At 40.0% G+C, this 14,503-nt stretch overlaps 1 protein-coding gene across 3 annotated transcripts in view; it reads right to left on the reverse strand.

Annotated features, from left to right (window-relative positions):
- Positions 1–2,049: 2,049 nt before the first annotated feature.
- Positions 2,050–14,503, reverse strand: part of IPCEF1 (interaction protein for cytohesin exchange factors 1) — a 62,667-nt gene continuing 50,213 nt past the window's right edge. For all 3 annotated transcript variants that reach the window (XM_082305650.1, XM_082305648.1, XM_082305649.1), the window contains 2 exons: positions 9,583–9,773; positions 2,050–6,060 (listed from right to left, as the gene is read on the reverse strand). In XM_082305650.1, coding sequence (XP_082161776.1) covers positions 5,860–6,060; positions 9,583–9,773 — 392 coding nt within the window. In that variant the 3' untranslated portion in view covers positions 2,050–5,859. The remainder of the gene's footprint in view (positions 6,061–9,582; positions 9,774–14,503) is intronic.

Here is a 14,503-nt window from a genome sequence, read left to right on the forward strand (position 1 = left end):
AGCAGTTTCAAAAATTGCATTGCCAACTAGTGGAAGGCATTCCTCAATCAAACCATTCATTGATTCTTCCTGGTTCCAGATTATTGAACTTAATAGTAATATTAGTCCCAAGGGGAAATTGCTTGTTTAAAGAACCAGCAAATCCTTATTTTATTATATAGCAATAAACTGAAAAATCTGCAGTGAAAAGTAAAAAAAGGCTGAGCAAAATATTCTCTCATTTCAGTGTTTAATTGACAAGTGCAAACATAAGGCTCTCATTCTGCAAGATGTGTGTATCATTCCATTAAAATCAAGTCCCATGTGTGGGCAACAAGCAGTAAAAAGGCAGCGCGGAGTGCAAACATTGTGCTTTGAATTTGAAACCAGTGGGAAAAAAAATAGACTTAGCAGATAAAATACCAAATTGAGATTCCATATACCCTCATGGTGCTGCAGGCCCTGCCCCTGCCTAACAGATATCCTTGCAAATACTCCTCTGTGCATGGCTTTCCCTGTCTACACGGAGGGTAATGGAATAGACACCCCCATTCCTCCTTTTGGCCAGTCCTCAGCACTAAAAGCTTTGCACAAGAGCAATGCTATTAGTTGCTATTAGTATGCAGATATGGCATTTCACCCGGTGAGTTATTTTACTAAACATTCATAAATAAAGTGACTTACCTGAATCTTTGCTAGACTAGTGCTAGGTTCTCTTCACATGAGAGTGGCACACATTTTTATATCCTCTTTTCTTTGTTTTTAGGTGGGAGAAGGTAAAACTGCAATAAGCAACTTCAAGAGTCAGAATAATTTGGGTAGGTCCTAAGGCATCAAGGACATAAGGACTGTTAGAGTTCACATCGTTCCTAAGCTATGGTATGATGACATAAGCTATTTGCCCTGTAGAAATGCCATACACTTACATCCTCAAAATGGACCTCATGTGGGCCAGATGAGCCTCAGACACTGTGCCTCATACATAAGTCTCAGACACTGTGGTAGCTATAATGGGTTCCCAAAGAAATGGATTTTCTGCATTAAAAGCTGATTCATCTAAAGATAATCATTTCAAGGTAATACATCAAGGTTGATGAACTATCAATGAATTACATGCATATTTCATTTTTAACTTTCTGCCAGCTTATAAACCACTCCCTTTGGATTTTTACCAGGAGGAAATAAATTAGAAAAATATTCATTTTTCCAGAGCAGACAGGTCTTGGAACATCTCCCATAGCACATTTCAAGGAACGTATTATTCTCCTCAACACCTGACAATCTTTTTTCAGTGTTGAAATGCCTAGCTTTTGGCAAGCTTAGCTCCCATTACCCTCATGCACAGAGACAAGAATTTCAGCCTCATCTTAGCTCAGAGCTTTTCTGTTCTGCTTTTCCTTTTCCTTTTTTCACCTCAGTTTTTGTTTCACTTAATAATGAAGCCAGTGCAAGAATGTGGCAGCTTGAAGCAGACCAAAATGGGATAAATCTTCAAGCCGTCAAGGAAATGCTGACTGACATCTTAAAATGTCTGCTGCTTTGAAATGCCCCACACAAAACAGGAAATACCACTTTGGCTCTACTACTACAAGAAAACCACTTTGGCTTCCTGTTAACAGAAAGACATGTCTCATAAATGAAGTAAGCCTAGGCCCTCATTGCAATGGGTCACTTTTGTACCACCAAACAAGCAAAACAACAAAAAAATCCCAAACCCCAAACTTCCACCACAGTACATGGAGTTCCTCACATAGAAGTATGCTTACATGGACTCCGTTGCTACTTTGAGAGTCAAAAAATACAAGGTTTTGTATTAAATCTGTAGGAGACATGTAATCTTACAGGCTCACACAATAGATGCAGCATGCTCATAACTTTTCCTAGTTAGAAATAATTTTAAATTCTGAAATTCTACATAGTTTTAAATCAAATACCGCCTCTTTTCTTCCCCTCCCTCCTTGGCTGTCCCAAACAGCCTTTTCTCTCAATATGAAGGTTTCCTCCAAAAAGAAAATTATTTGGGGAAAAAAAAAAAAAAAAGACTGTAACATATTCTTTATTCCTGTTTATTCTTGTTTCACGTGAAACCCAGTATTGAGTAAATCATCAGAACTAGATGCAGAAACGATTCACAGTCCTCACATGAAACTTCTCCCATCTTAGGAAAGGAAATGTAATCCCACCTCATTCTGGTAGCTTGTGAAATCTACACCAACAAAAGAGAGAGATCTGATTTCCAGAAAAGCCACCAGAGACAGGCTGCAGAAATTAGATATTGTCATTAGTTATTCCAAAACCTGTGTAGCTGGACTTACTGCATCAATACCAAAAGGCTTTACTGACAAAGGAGTAAGTGTGCATGTGCACACATCCATGCACACACACTTCCTCCTGAAAAAGTACATAAAACAAGTCCCATGAGGCAGATGGTTAAAGACTTTTGGACATTCACTAGGGATGCACAGTTTCCCTACACTATGAGTCAATAGTGTAGGCCTTCCAAATTCAAACCAACAGATACCGTTACCCTAAGTGTCACTGAACAGAGCACAGAGTTGTCCAAGTTTATCCTGCCGAGGTGGCTCCCTGCTGCATCCACTAGTTGTAGCTGTCGGCTTGTGCAAGCTTCTTTCTCCCATGGTGACTTTCACATTGCTGCACAGCCCCTTGTGATGAATCCAGCACCAGGTCAAAACTGTCCCATTATTTTCCAGCATTGCTAATTGAATCCTGTTTTACTACAATTTTCACTTCACATTTCCCACACTTTCCATTTTTTGGGGGTTTAAAGAGTAGCCGAAGAGAATGGAAATAGACTCCCAGAACTGCACTTGCATTAAACTCATACATTTGCTTTCTTGAACACACAGAAAGTTGTTAAAATAACAATGGCATTAAAGTAACCCCATTCAAGAGTTTTCTGTTCTTTTCAAAGAAGATTATACAGCCCATCCTCAGCAGGTTTTCAAAAACTCAATAGTTCAACAATAAGTATCTACTGACCATCTGAAAAAGAGTAATTTAAAAGCTATATTAGGCTATCTAATTTCATCAAAACCAATAGCAGAGTTTAGGCAGTTCGAGGACATTTGTGTGTCTATATTTGGGAAACCTGTTTTGTATATGCTTATACAAGCACAGTGTGAAAAGAGCCAACACAGCCTGCGCAGGCTACATAGTGCTTTTCTTTGTATAGTGCAAATCTGCTTCAGCAAACAGAGTTGACTAGGGCTTTGCGCAGAATTGCAAGGCACTGACTAGTCTGGCTCAGTTTGACAGGCCACTTAAGCTCGTGCTTGTTTTTAAGATATAAGTGAAGATGCTTTTGAAGAAAAAGGGTGTTTACTTGCTTTGTTTCATGAGAAACTGAATGATCTACACCTACAAGAGGAAATCTGAAGTGTACATTCAATTTGATCTCCATTATTTATTAATTATTTAACATCAAGTATTTAAAATTGAGATGGACCAAGCAGATTAATCCCTACGTTCCTAACTTTCAGTGTGTGCTCGGCAGTTAATTGACATCATGTCAAATTCAGGGGCTATCCCTCTCCCACCTATGCATTTTCTTCAAAGAATTTCATTCAGGAGCAGAACACTCACAGATGTCCACTGTCCAGAGGGTCTTCTGGGAATAGTAAAAGATAATAAAAACCTTAAAATGGGCTCAATTTTTAGGAAGTGATTACTCTGAACCAAATTGCAACAGGTATTGAGCTTGCTTAATTTCTATCAACTTCTAGTTAGAATTAGTGAAGTGATGAAATCACCGCTTATATGACAATTTCCTGAAAACAATAGCTTTTTACCAACCTGAGTTTTGTGTCTGCTTCCCCATTTAGTCATTGTCACCCACTTGCAGGTCTCAGCTAACATTTGCTCCCCATCAGCAGACTAGCCCCAGTTATTAAGTCCTGACCCAGTATCAGCCCTTACCCTCACACTCCTAAACCCTTTTATATCTGAGGCAATAAGGCTATTCCAAGCATAGCCCTTCTTCTGCATTCAACCAGCCCCCATTTCCCCTGACCCTCTCCCATTAAAGCCTGTGTCAAAGGAGCCTACATTCTTCCTTCTGTTTCCCCTTTCTTATAGCTTACCATCTGCTCCTCAGTTCTCACACTCAGCACAGCCTTAACTGCCATTTTTGGATGCATTGGGACATAATTCAATGTCTCTATTTTAAAAGGAAAGCTGCTAAGTGTTAAAAATGCAATATCAGCAGTCAGACTTATCACTACACAGGTGGAAAAGATTCCACATGTTCCCACTAACACTATTAACTTTTGTTTCCTCAGTCAAGCTATGATAAAACATACAATGTATAAAGACAGGTGAATATGGCTGCATCCCTATAGTGTATTTTGCTTTAAAAGGTAAGCTGTGTTGAAAACTAATGACAAAGAATATCTTTACGAAATAGCCAACAGAAGTGCAGATTGCAACAGTTCCTGCTGTGGCATTAATTAGAGAACGGTGGGCTAATTCCTGCTTTTCAAAACGCAGTGCTCTGTTCCTCATACTTGTACACATGCAGAAGATGGGAAGGCAAAAAACCCAAACCTTGTACTGAGGACAACGAAGCCAAAAAGTTATGATCCTGCAGCAAAACCTCTTAACACACTTATTTTTTTTTGCCCAAAGGAAAATCCTGAAACTTTCTAGAAAACTTATTTTCCTGCCCTAAATTGTACAGACTTTCTTCATCTAAAACTCAAAGCTAGAAAGACAGAAGAAAAAGTTACAGCAGATGCCCCAGGGTAGTCTCAGTTGTAGAGCCATTACTGTGATTCATAATGGCACAAAAAACAAAGAGGCATTTCAAGTCAACCTGTAAGCGCTCTCATCTGGGTGGGTCTGGTCCATGTGTGCCTATCTACATTAGGAAATTCAGCATATATAAATATATAAATAAAACATATATACACAGTACATAGTCACATTCATATAAGCCATAAAATGACATATATTTACAAAAATATTTGCAACTATGTTTTACACTTTCAGGTCCACATCAGGAATTTAATTGTTTAGCTTCTGCCTTGTGAACTTGATCACCTTCCTAAGTAGGAATCTGGGATGAACTTGTACCTTGTATATTCACAATTGTCAAAAATAAGAAAGAAGAAAATAATCTTCCAAGGAATTCTGCCAAGTCCATAAGAAAAGTTGAAACTTGTTGAAGCAATAATAGCCTCTCTGAAGAGTAAATTACATGTTAGCAAACACTGAGAGACCTTCTCTTCTTCATGTAGAAAGACAGTACCTTGGTCTAGTCCATAAATAAATTTGAAACTCATAAAACATCAGGCAGAGCACAAAGCGGGTGCCTGACAGCAGTCTCTAATATAAACTCATGCATAATTACTATTCCATTTGTCTCAGTCTGGTAGAGCACTGAAAGTGAATGAATGTAGAGATGAAAATGCATACATCCGGATACCTTACAGGGTAAAAAGGTAGAGCGTAGACTACATCCTGCTGGCTTTGTTGTAGCTTCCTTCAACAGTAAATTACATGGTTAAAACAACCCCAAGGATCTCACATTTATACAATTATTACGATACAGTTCTGTGACTTCCAGGAGTTGGACATAATTCATTTACTTCTCCCAAGATGGAAAAACATTTCTTTGCTGCTTCATAAAATAGTCTTCTTAGGTATGCAACCCAGGTTCAGGCATGCTTTTTTAATTTGGGGGATTGACCCTTTTGACATGAAATAAGGTTTGCAAGAGGAATTAAATCTTTGGAGAAGGGGTTATTTTCCTTTTGAAGAACACTTGGAAAAAACAAACCTCAAAATGCAGTAGTTTAAAGTGCCCGTACGTGAAGACCCGTGGGGAAAAATTTTGCCATGAACCATCCAACCATGGCCTCAGATAGCACTTTCAGCGATAGGCTGTGGAGTCATCTCTTGCTCCTCGCTATTCTCTGTGGACGTGTCCTGGACCTCCTGCTGCTGATAGATATCTTGGACCAGCATGATGTTTGTGTTCCTCCACTCTCTGTACTTCATTGCCGTCAACTTTGGGTCCTCTAGCAACTGGTTAATTGTGGCCAGGTCATGTTCCTTACACTAGGAAGAGAACAAGTGGTTATTTCCTACAGAAACTGTCAAGCTCATTGTCCATAACAAAAACACTCTGGGGACATTAGAGAACCCTGTCACAAGGAGATGGCCAATTATCTGTCCTCCTGGCAACTTGTTTCCATTTTTAGAACGCAGATCATCTAAGTTAAGCCCACAGCAGAAATTCGTCCCAGTTGAAGGCAAAATTATGATTTCATGTAGATTTTTTCTTTTGTAGGATTCTTAGCAAAACTTCATGAGAGACGATTCATGTGAAAATTAGACGTTGTTATGCTGTTTCACAATAAGTTAGTATTTGCATGAAACTAGACACAACAGCATTTATTTCTGTAATTCCCACCAGTTCCAACTTTCTCAAAAAATACTTATTCCCTGGCCATATTATACATGTGTCTTCTCTGGAACTAGACAGAAAATAATTTTTTATATAATCCATGCACTGGCAGTAGAGTTTATGGGTGGCTAAAGCACATGTGGCTGCTAATACATCTACCACCAGCTATTACTAACAAATCTGGTCTCTACTTTTAGACAAGAGCAGGTCAGACCATATATTGCAGGCACTGTGGTTCAATTGTAAGACATGAACAGTCACTGATATAGGGAGACTGAGACCCTTTATGTCACAGAATCACAGAATGGTTGAGTTTGGAAGACACCTCTGGAGGTCATCTGGTCCAACCCCCTTCCTCAAGGAGGGACACCTAGAGCAGGCTGCCCTGCACCAGATGGCTTTTGAATATCTCCAAGGAGAAAGACTCCACAGCCTCTCTGTGCAACCTGTGCCAGTGCTCAGTCACCCTCACAGTAAAAAAGCATTTCCTGATGTCCAGAGGGAACCTCCTATGTTTCAGTTTGTGCCCATTGCCTCTGGTCCTGCCACTGGGCACCACTGAGAAGAGCCTGGGTCTGTCTTCTTTACACTCTCCTTTCAGGTATTTGTGTTCATTGATGTCCTCACATTTTCTGAATCAACAAACCACTTTGCTTTTCCAGCCCTTATTGCCTATCCATGCAGTGGATCACAGGATAGAGAAGTCCTAGTTAGCAGCTACAATTAATGGAGGCACCATGCTGCAGTAACAAACCTTTACTGCTTTTGCCTAGCTCCATCCCCCCCAGTCTGTGTGTGAAAGCAATGGAATAGTTCTCACCATCTTCTCCTGCTGCCACCAGTTTCATCACACCTGAGGACACTCTGTGCTAGTGGCTGCCTTGAAAACACCTTGAAAACGCTCCCACACATTCACGACACTTCTTGATAGTAGCAACAGTATGCTCACGCATCCATGTCCCACTACTACTCTAATGAACTATCAACTACTCCAATCCCTGTGATGCCTGAGCCACTTTTGAAACACAAAAACTTGTTCCACTGTTGATTTACACAGGTCCTACCCTCAAAACCTAGTGCCAGCCCTTATAAGAGGGCTTCTGGCATAGATGCAGAGATATTCACAGTTAGCCTAAGAGAAGAAGAGGAGATAGGGATGTAGAAGGGAGAGAAGAGTATTTCCAGTGGACAAAACTGGTGGCAAAAAGCCATGCCATGGAATTTTTCTGTAGCGCTAAATCTATTTCCCACATTTGTTAAGCCTGTGATGCATTTGCACAAGCTTCCCTCTCTTCCAAACTATCCAAAGCATGTTTTCTTAATGATATATTGTGGCAGCAACATTAATCTGTTGTTAAAGATGTGGAGTCAAAAGTCCAAAATTAAAATTGCACTGAATCTTGCATAAATCACTTGTCTCAAACTAATAGGGTCTTAATTAAAGCAGAGTAAATATGGATCAGATGCAAAACCTTTCTGATTTTTAAATTTCCAATAGATCATTTCCAATTATCTCATGTCCCATGTTATATGCTAAGACAATTGACTTTAAAAGCATATAATCCCACTGATGCAAAGAATATGGCACTTTCCCACTGCAGGCATTTGCCTTTCAGACAGGGTAACTTAAACACTGCTGTGTATAGAATTCTGTTTGTGTCTGTGAGAAAATGTCTGTGCTATATTTGTCTTGTCAATACTCCAATTTCTTAGTTTGAAGAAAGCAAAAAAAGATCAACACATTTTATACATTATGAACACTTCGGAAAATGATTTTTCCATATTAAATGCAAGTGTTAGACAAGCCTAAGGTTATAAACACTGCTAATCACAACTTATACAATACTCCCATGCTAAATCAGTGCAAAGCTGTCCTCCTCACTCACGTCTGGCAGTAAGGCTTCTAGGCTTCCGTTCAGCTCAATACTAATGAAATTGATTGTCCCACAAGATACAACTCCATTTTGTACTAACTGGTTCTTAGATTTATTAGGGAGGCTCCTATTGGGGAAAACTTTGCAGTTTGTTTCTATATTTTGTTTTCTGTTGCATAAAATAAGCACACTTCTTAAACTAACTTTCTGTTATATGATGGGCTCATGTTATTGCTGGTGCAGATGAATACTGCTACAGTCAGTACCATGTCACTGAAGACTGATACTGAGGAGACTTCACCAGGTCTCCTACGGAGCCTGGAAGCCCTACAACAGGGATAATGCCTATATTCCCCCTTGTCTTTTCAACTGCATCTTCAGGAAGTTTAACACAGGCTGGGTGCCAAAGCCAAGCCTCCCGTCGCAACTAATAATGAAATCAATGATTGTGCTGCTAGGAGAAGTTTTTCATGCATTTCGCCAGCATACAATGCCTGAAGCCAAATACACGAACTTGAAACAAAATACTCAGTTCCTGGTTCTAATGCATACAAAAAGGAATAAGTGAAGCCCCAGGTTTGCATTTATTCTTTCTTCTCCTTACAATTTAAATGTTATGGTTAAGCTTTCTGTTTCCCTCAGTACCATTCAGAAGCAGGCTTTGAAATCCCATGACACTTTATGCTGGCGAGTAAACAGCCTCATAAATCCCCATATTCCAGACAGATTTACTGGCCCTTTCATGGAACGTTCCCTGAACCCCTCCACCCCTCCAGTTCATGATATGTTTCCAACATAAAAGCAGGATGCTTTTGTTATTAAAAATATTTTAGTTACAGGAGGTCTTTACAATAGCTTTGGCACATCCTGTACATTCTCCAATAATCGCATAAGGAAAACTTTTTTTTGGCTCAAGGTCATTTTCATGTCCTTTATCATCAATGTACTTTGTCTGCTCTTCCTTTTTTAAGGCTCCCCTGTTTAGTGCATTCAGCCGAGCTTGCAAATTTTCCAGCTAACTAAGAGACGCTTTCTTTATTAAATTTTCCAAATGGGCTGGAACTTCTGCAAGAAAGGTCCCTTCTGAACTATTGTCTCTGTGTCCAGTTCAAATTTAACAACAAAACACAGATCAGTATTCAGAATGAAGTAGAAAACAATTTCAAAAACTTAACCAAATTCTCTGGGGCTTTAAGTAAATATGTAATTAGAGCTTGGCTGAAGTCTAGGCTTGCTTCTTTTTTCATCCAAACTGGTTCTTTCTCTCAGGCTTTTCCTTGGCTCGCTCTGTGACCTCACCTTTAATGTGCTGTTCAGCATTCGAATTTTGTGGAGTTTCTCATTAATGGAGGGGTTTTTGCTCCGTTTGATAAATGACTTCCTAAGCTCCTTCTTCGTTGACAGCCGACGATCACCAATGGGAGACAGGCTTGCTTGTTCTAATGACTTGTAAAGTCGCTCCATCTCATCATCATCACATTTTTCCTGATCTGCAAAGAAAAGAATAAATGGGGTATGAGAACATGAATATGACAGCAGATAGCAGAAATGTTAAGTTCAGCCATCAGAAAGGCACTTAGCCAAGTCAAAAAGTAACAGTATTAGAGTTAAAACCAAGGGCAATTTTTAGGGTAATTTATAGGGTAATAATGCATATGAGAAAGACATACTACAAAACTCAAATGTTTTTGAGAATCAGGTCATAATCTAAACAAATATGAGCATGTATTTCCATTGATAGAGTGCTGCTTTAATGCTCCAAATACATCACAGACTTTGAACAACTGTCAGTAATGCTACATTTGAATGAAAACTACTTTGGTAACAGCTACACTCATTGACCTTTTCCCTACATGCTGCGCAGAGTGAATTACATTTCTACCTGGCAACGCACAGGTCAAATTCTATTCGGTGTACCAATTCATCACCAGGTTTTGGTAATTATTGAAACAAGAGTTTAAAAAAATGAGCAATGAAATGAAACGTAGGAACATTTCAGGGGCCCCGAAAGAAGGTCCCTAGAAAACAGACTAAAGCAGAAACCGTTGGGGGACCTGATGTTTAACTGCTGCTGTTCACAGATTGCAGCACAGAATTTGCTTGTGGTGCCTCACAACAAAGCCTCGATTATCTCCACCTTAATTATTCTGATCCTCCCAACCTGCAGCACCATCTTCCATGACAAAGAGGACATGAAAGGAAAAGCTAGCAAACAGCTGAGAATGAAATAGCATAAAATAAGATAAAAAATTGAAGCAAAGACATTTTTTCAGAATAAACCAACTTAAAAATTAATAGTCAGAAACTAAAAAGGTACCAGACATATATAGGGGCATTCGGCAGAAGGCCATTTTCAGCAACAGACTGCATAACTTGCTTCTTGTCCCTCAGTCCACACTGCAAGCTTTTCTAATTCAGTGTTTGCTAAAGGAAAAATCTTAAAGCTGTTGGTGTTTTCACGGTACTAATGAGTCCCTCAAGATCCACTGGGATAACGTTCATTTTTATTTCACTGGGGATGGTGGTGGTGGTTCTTCTCAACTGCAGTCCTCCATGGGCCAGTTGAACTGGCTGGGCATTTTTTCCTTTAATTAAAAGTTAACCATCGACTTTTCTAAATCATCTTCAGTCAGCAAACATTTTCTGAACAAAAAGAAGAAGTCCTTTTGCTCACTCATGCTGCAGCAAAAAGACTTCTCCAACATGTCAGCACACTTAGGAGGCTGCTCCTTACCTTATCCATGTTTTTAAAAGTACAGCATCCTCCTACACCCCTGTTCTTTCTAAATATTTAGGTTACAAGAAAGGTTTGTGATATGCTACAAATATTTGCCTTCACTGTGTTGCTGGCCTTTTTTTCACTACTTTGTGATTATAAAAAGCCTGCTGTAACTTGACAAGAACTAAATATAGCTTCCAACATTGGTACAGTGCTGGGGGAGGAAAAGGAGAACTGTTGTATATTTAACAAGCTGCAGGAAATAGAAAAAAATGCAAGTGTAAGGCATAATACACGGCAGCAGTATTTCCTGAAAACTGTTGGCTCATACCATGAGGCTCGTAATTATAAGTAGCTTCCTGCCTACTTTCTTGGGATGAAGCAGCTGTTTGTTTCATTAGCCAGCTCCTGCACAGGATGGGCTCAGGTCTCCTGTAGGTAACACCCATCAGGACTGTGCACAGTATCACTTTGAGAGGTAAATTGACCTTTATCAGATATCCAAGAAAGAGTGTATAAGAAGAAATAAAAAATGTATTGATCCTGTCCAGCAGCTTTAAAAAATAGTCAAGCCCTAGGGTACATGAGGTCCCTGCTTCAGATATTTTTTGAGGCTAGCTCATGATGCTCCTCAGTGTCCTAAAAGGGTTACAAAGCAGCAAGCATGAGAAAACACCCTTGCTGAACACTCTTCTTCCATGCTAAGTACTCTGATATCTTCCGTGCACTTGTGGGTGAAGGTAAGGAGGACAGTAATTATCAACACAGAAAAGGATGGAGCCAAAGCCAGAAAAGCCCAGTAAAAGGCTCCCAGACAATGCACTTGACCAGCAAAGTGCGCTCAGCTCCTGCTTTCTTTCAAGATTACAACCTTAAACTCCTCTCCTATTTCTTATTCTTCCACCACGCCCACCCCCTAAAGGAATGATCAGGGTCAAGTAATTCCAGAGGGAAAGGAATGTGCGAGATTCTTCAGAGTGGCTGCATAAAGGGAGTGACAGTGAAGCAGCTAAATGGGATTTCAGGAAACAGCTGGAAAACAAGGGTGAGTGAAACCTACAGGTGGTGTAGAGCCAGGGGAGAGTCACTTAGTACTTTTGTCTCCATCTTTGTTTACACTGATGAGCAGTGAACTTCTCCCACAACAGTTAAAAATAACAAAAAAATATCTTAATATTGTGCTTTTGTATAGAAGCAGATACTGTTGCTATTGACAAAGAGTATGTCTGCCAATAAACCTCTATAAATTGAGGCCAGACTGTCTGATACCTATGTGGGCTTTTCCCTTCAACGTCCAGAGTTCCCCTGAGCCAAGCTCAGAAAGCAAAAGCCCATATTTTGCAGGCTTGAAGCTTCCACTGAACACACTAGATTGATGCTGTAAATCTGAAAGGGGGAGAGGTAATGGAAGAAGGGGAGAGGCATTATTTCTAGCAATCAATTAAGACCGATAAAGTGATCTGCAATAAGAAAACATATTTCTCCTCACTCAAACAATGGTGCGTTATGGTATTTCACAAGCCTCTTGATGCCACAAAAGTAAATGAAGAAAGCACTACCTATAGTTTGCCTTCTTGTTTTCACCACAAAACATCCAATTAAGGTTGGATAATAGAGAGCAAGCAACCCGACTCAAGCCTTAAGCACAGACTGAACTTTTTCTCCAGATTCAAATAGTCACAGCACATTTTCCCAGAACTTGGTATTGCTTAATTCCCTTGCACCTGGAGTCAGAGCACTGACCTGCAGATGAGCAAGTCCCTAGCAGAAGCAGAGGCATTCACCAGTTCTGTATTTAGGCTTCAGCGACTTGAATTCCTCCATACTGCTGGATTTTTACAAAATATTTGCTTTGCATCACAAAGTAAAAATTTATGCTAAAAGCACATAGTACTCAAGTTCAGGCACTGGTGTAAAAATGAACAGATTGTCTGTGTCAGCGTCTCAAAGATAAATGCACCACCCCTACTCTGAGCTTTGTTAACCTCAGGACGCTTACAATGATGTATATATTCTGCTGGTAAAAATTTTTAATAACATGCACAGGTTGGGCCCCACTAGCACCCCTCTGAAGGGAGTCTTTCTAGCCGGGTCACACAGCTAACATCAGGCACATGCAAAATTACTTCAAAATACAATATTGCAAGTTATCTCTTCCACCAGTACCCTTCAAGCTAAGCGCTTTCTGTCTCAGGCATGCAAGTTAGGAAACTGAAATGCTACTACAGCACTTCTTTATCACATCCTATTCTAAAGATAAAATACATTCATTTTTCTCTCAGGACCTACTGAAGGATTAGTGGTAAGGAACAAAAGGCAACAGTGGAAGGATATTACATATTGTGTGCATTTATGAGCGTAATTATGGGGAGGGGGAACATGTGTATTGTGCACTTTTCCCTTCCCTTGGCAGTATTAACTATAAGCAATTCTGTTGGGTGATGCCACTGGAAGGATCAGTCTTCCTGGGCTCCTGCACCACGCCCTTCACTCACAAGCCTCGCAGCCTGCTAAAGCTTCATAGCACTTCTGGAAAAATTCTGTAGTATTGTATAGCTCTTTTAACTTTGTCAGACTCCACAGCAAGGAAAGTGGAAAAGAACCAGTGCTGACCCGAGGAAAAGGGAATTCCCGCCCTAAGATATTTTAACATTCAAGAGACAAAGACCTTCTAGGTTGGGGTGAGAAAAATAAAGTAATATTTCAGGCAAGTCAGAACTTCTGACAAATTCTGTTTCAGAAGTAAAACACAATTTTGTGGCTTGATGCCACTTATCTGGAATTTCCCTCTAACTAACAGAAGATATCATAGACAAGAGCAAGCTGCCAGACGTTCAACATGCCAGCTCTTCACCTCCTCAATTTTCAGCGTCTCCCATCCTGTCGGCCAACTTGTCACAGGTGGGAGACATTAAGGTACTGAGACTCCCCATCTTGCAGCAGCAATACAGGACCCTGCCTGAAATCTCAACTTTAATTCTCTCTAAGACTACAAAAGTGAAATTATCCAGAACTTTTCAAAAAGCAGCTGTGAAAAATCAAGCTGATTGATTGTTTCCCAGCGGTAAAGATATCAAAATTGGCAATGTTTGGCAGAAAGAGCATTTTGCATTGAAAGTCACCTTCAACAGAATATATCTTACTAACTGTAAGCTGAAATGTAAATACTTGTTCTTCCATTCTCTAACTGAGATCTCACAGCTCTCCAACTGTGTATTAGTCCCAGGAAAAAAAGAAAAAAAATCTGCTTCTTCCTCCTGCTTTTGCTACTCTTATGAGGTTCTTGTGGCTGTGCCAACACGCCTGTTTCTGCCAAAACCTTTGATGCCAGTGGGACAACATATAGACCCAGGCTGGGGAGAGGACAGGGAAAAATCATAAACCGCTTTTGCCCTACACACCACCCCACACCCATCCATTCTCCATAGTGGTAGCAGACTTTTCAATGGGAATATGATGAAACCTCGAGGAAATCATATTTTCCGCAGAATTAGAGAACAG

The sequence above is a fragment of the Platalea leucorodia genome (genome assembly GCF_965183815.1).
Source record: "Platalea leucorodia genome assembly, chromosome: 3".
Lineage (NCBI taxonomy): Eukaryota > Metazoa > Chordata > Aves > Pelecaniformes > Threskiornithidae > Platalea > Platalea leucorodia.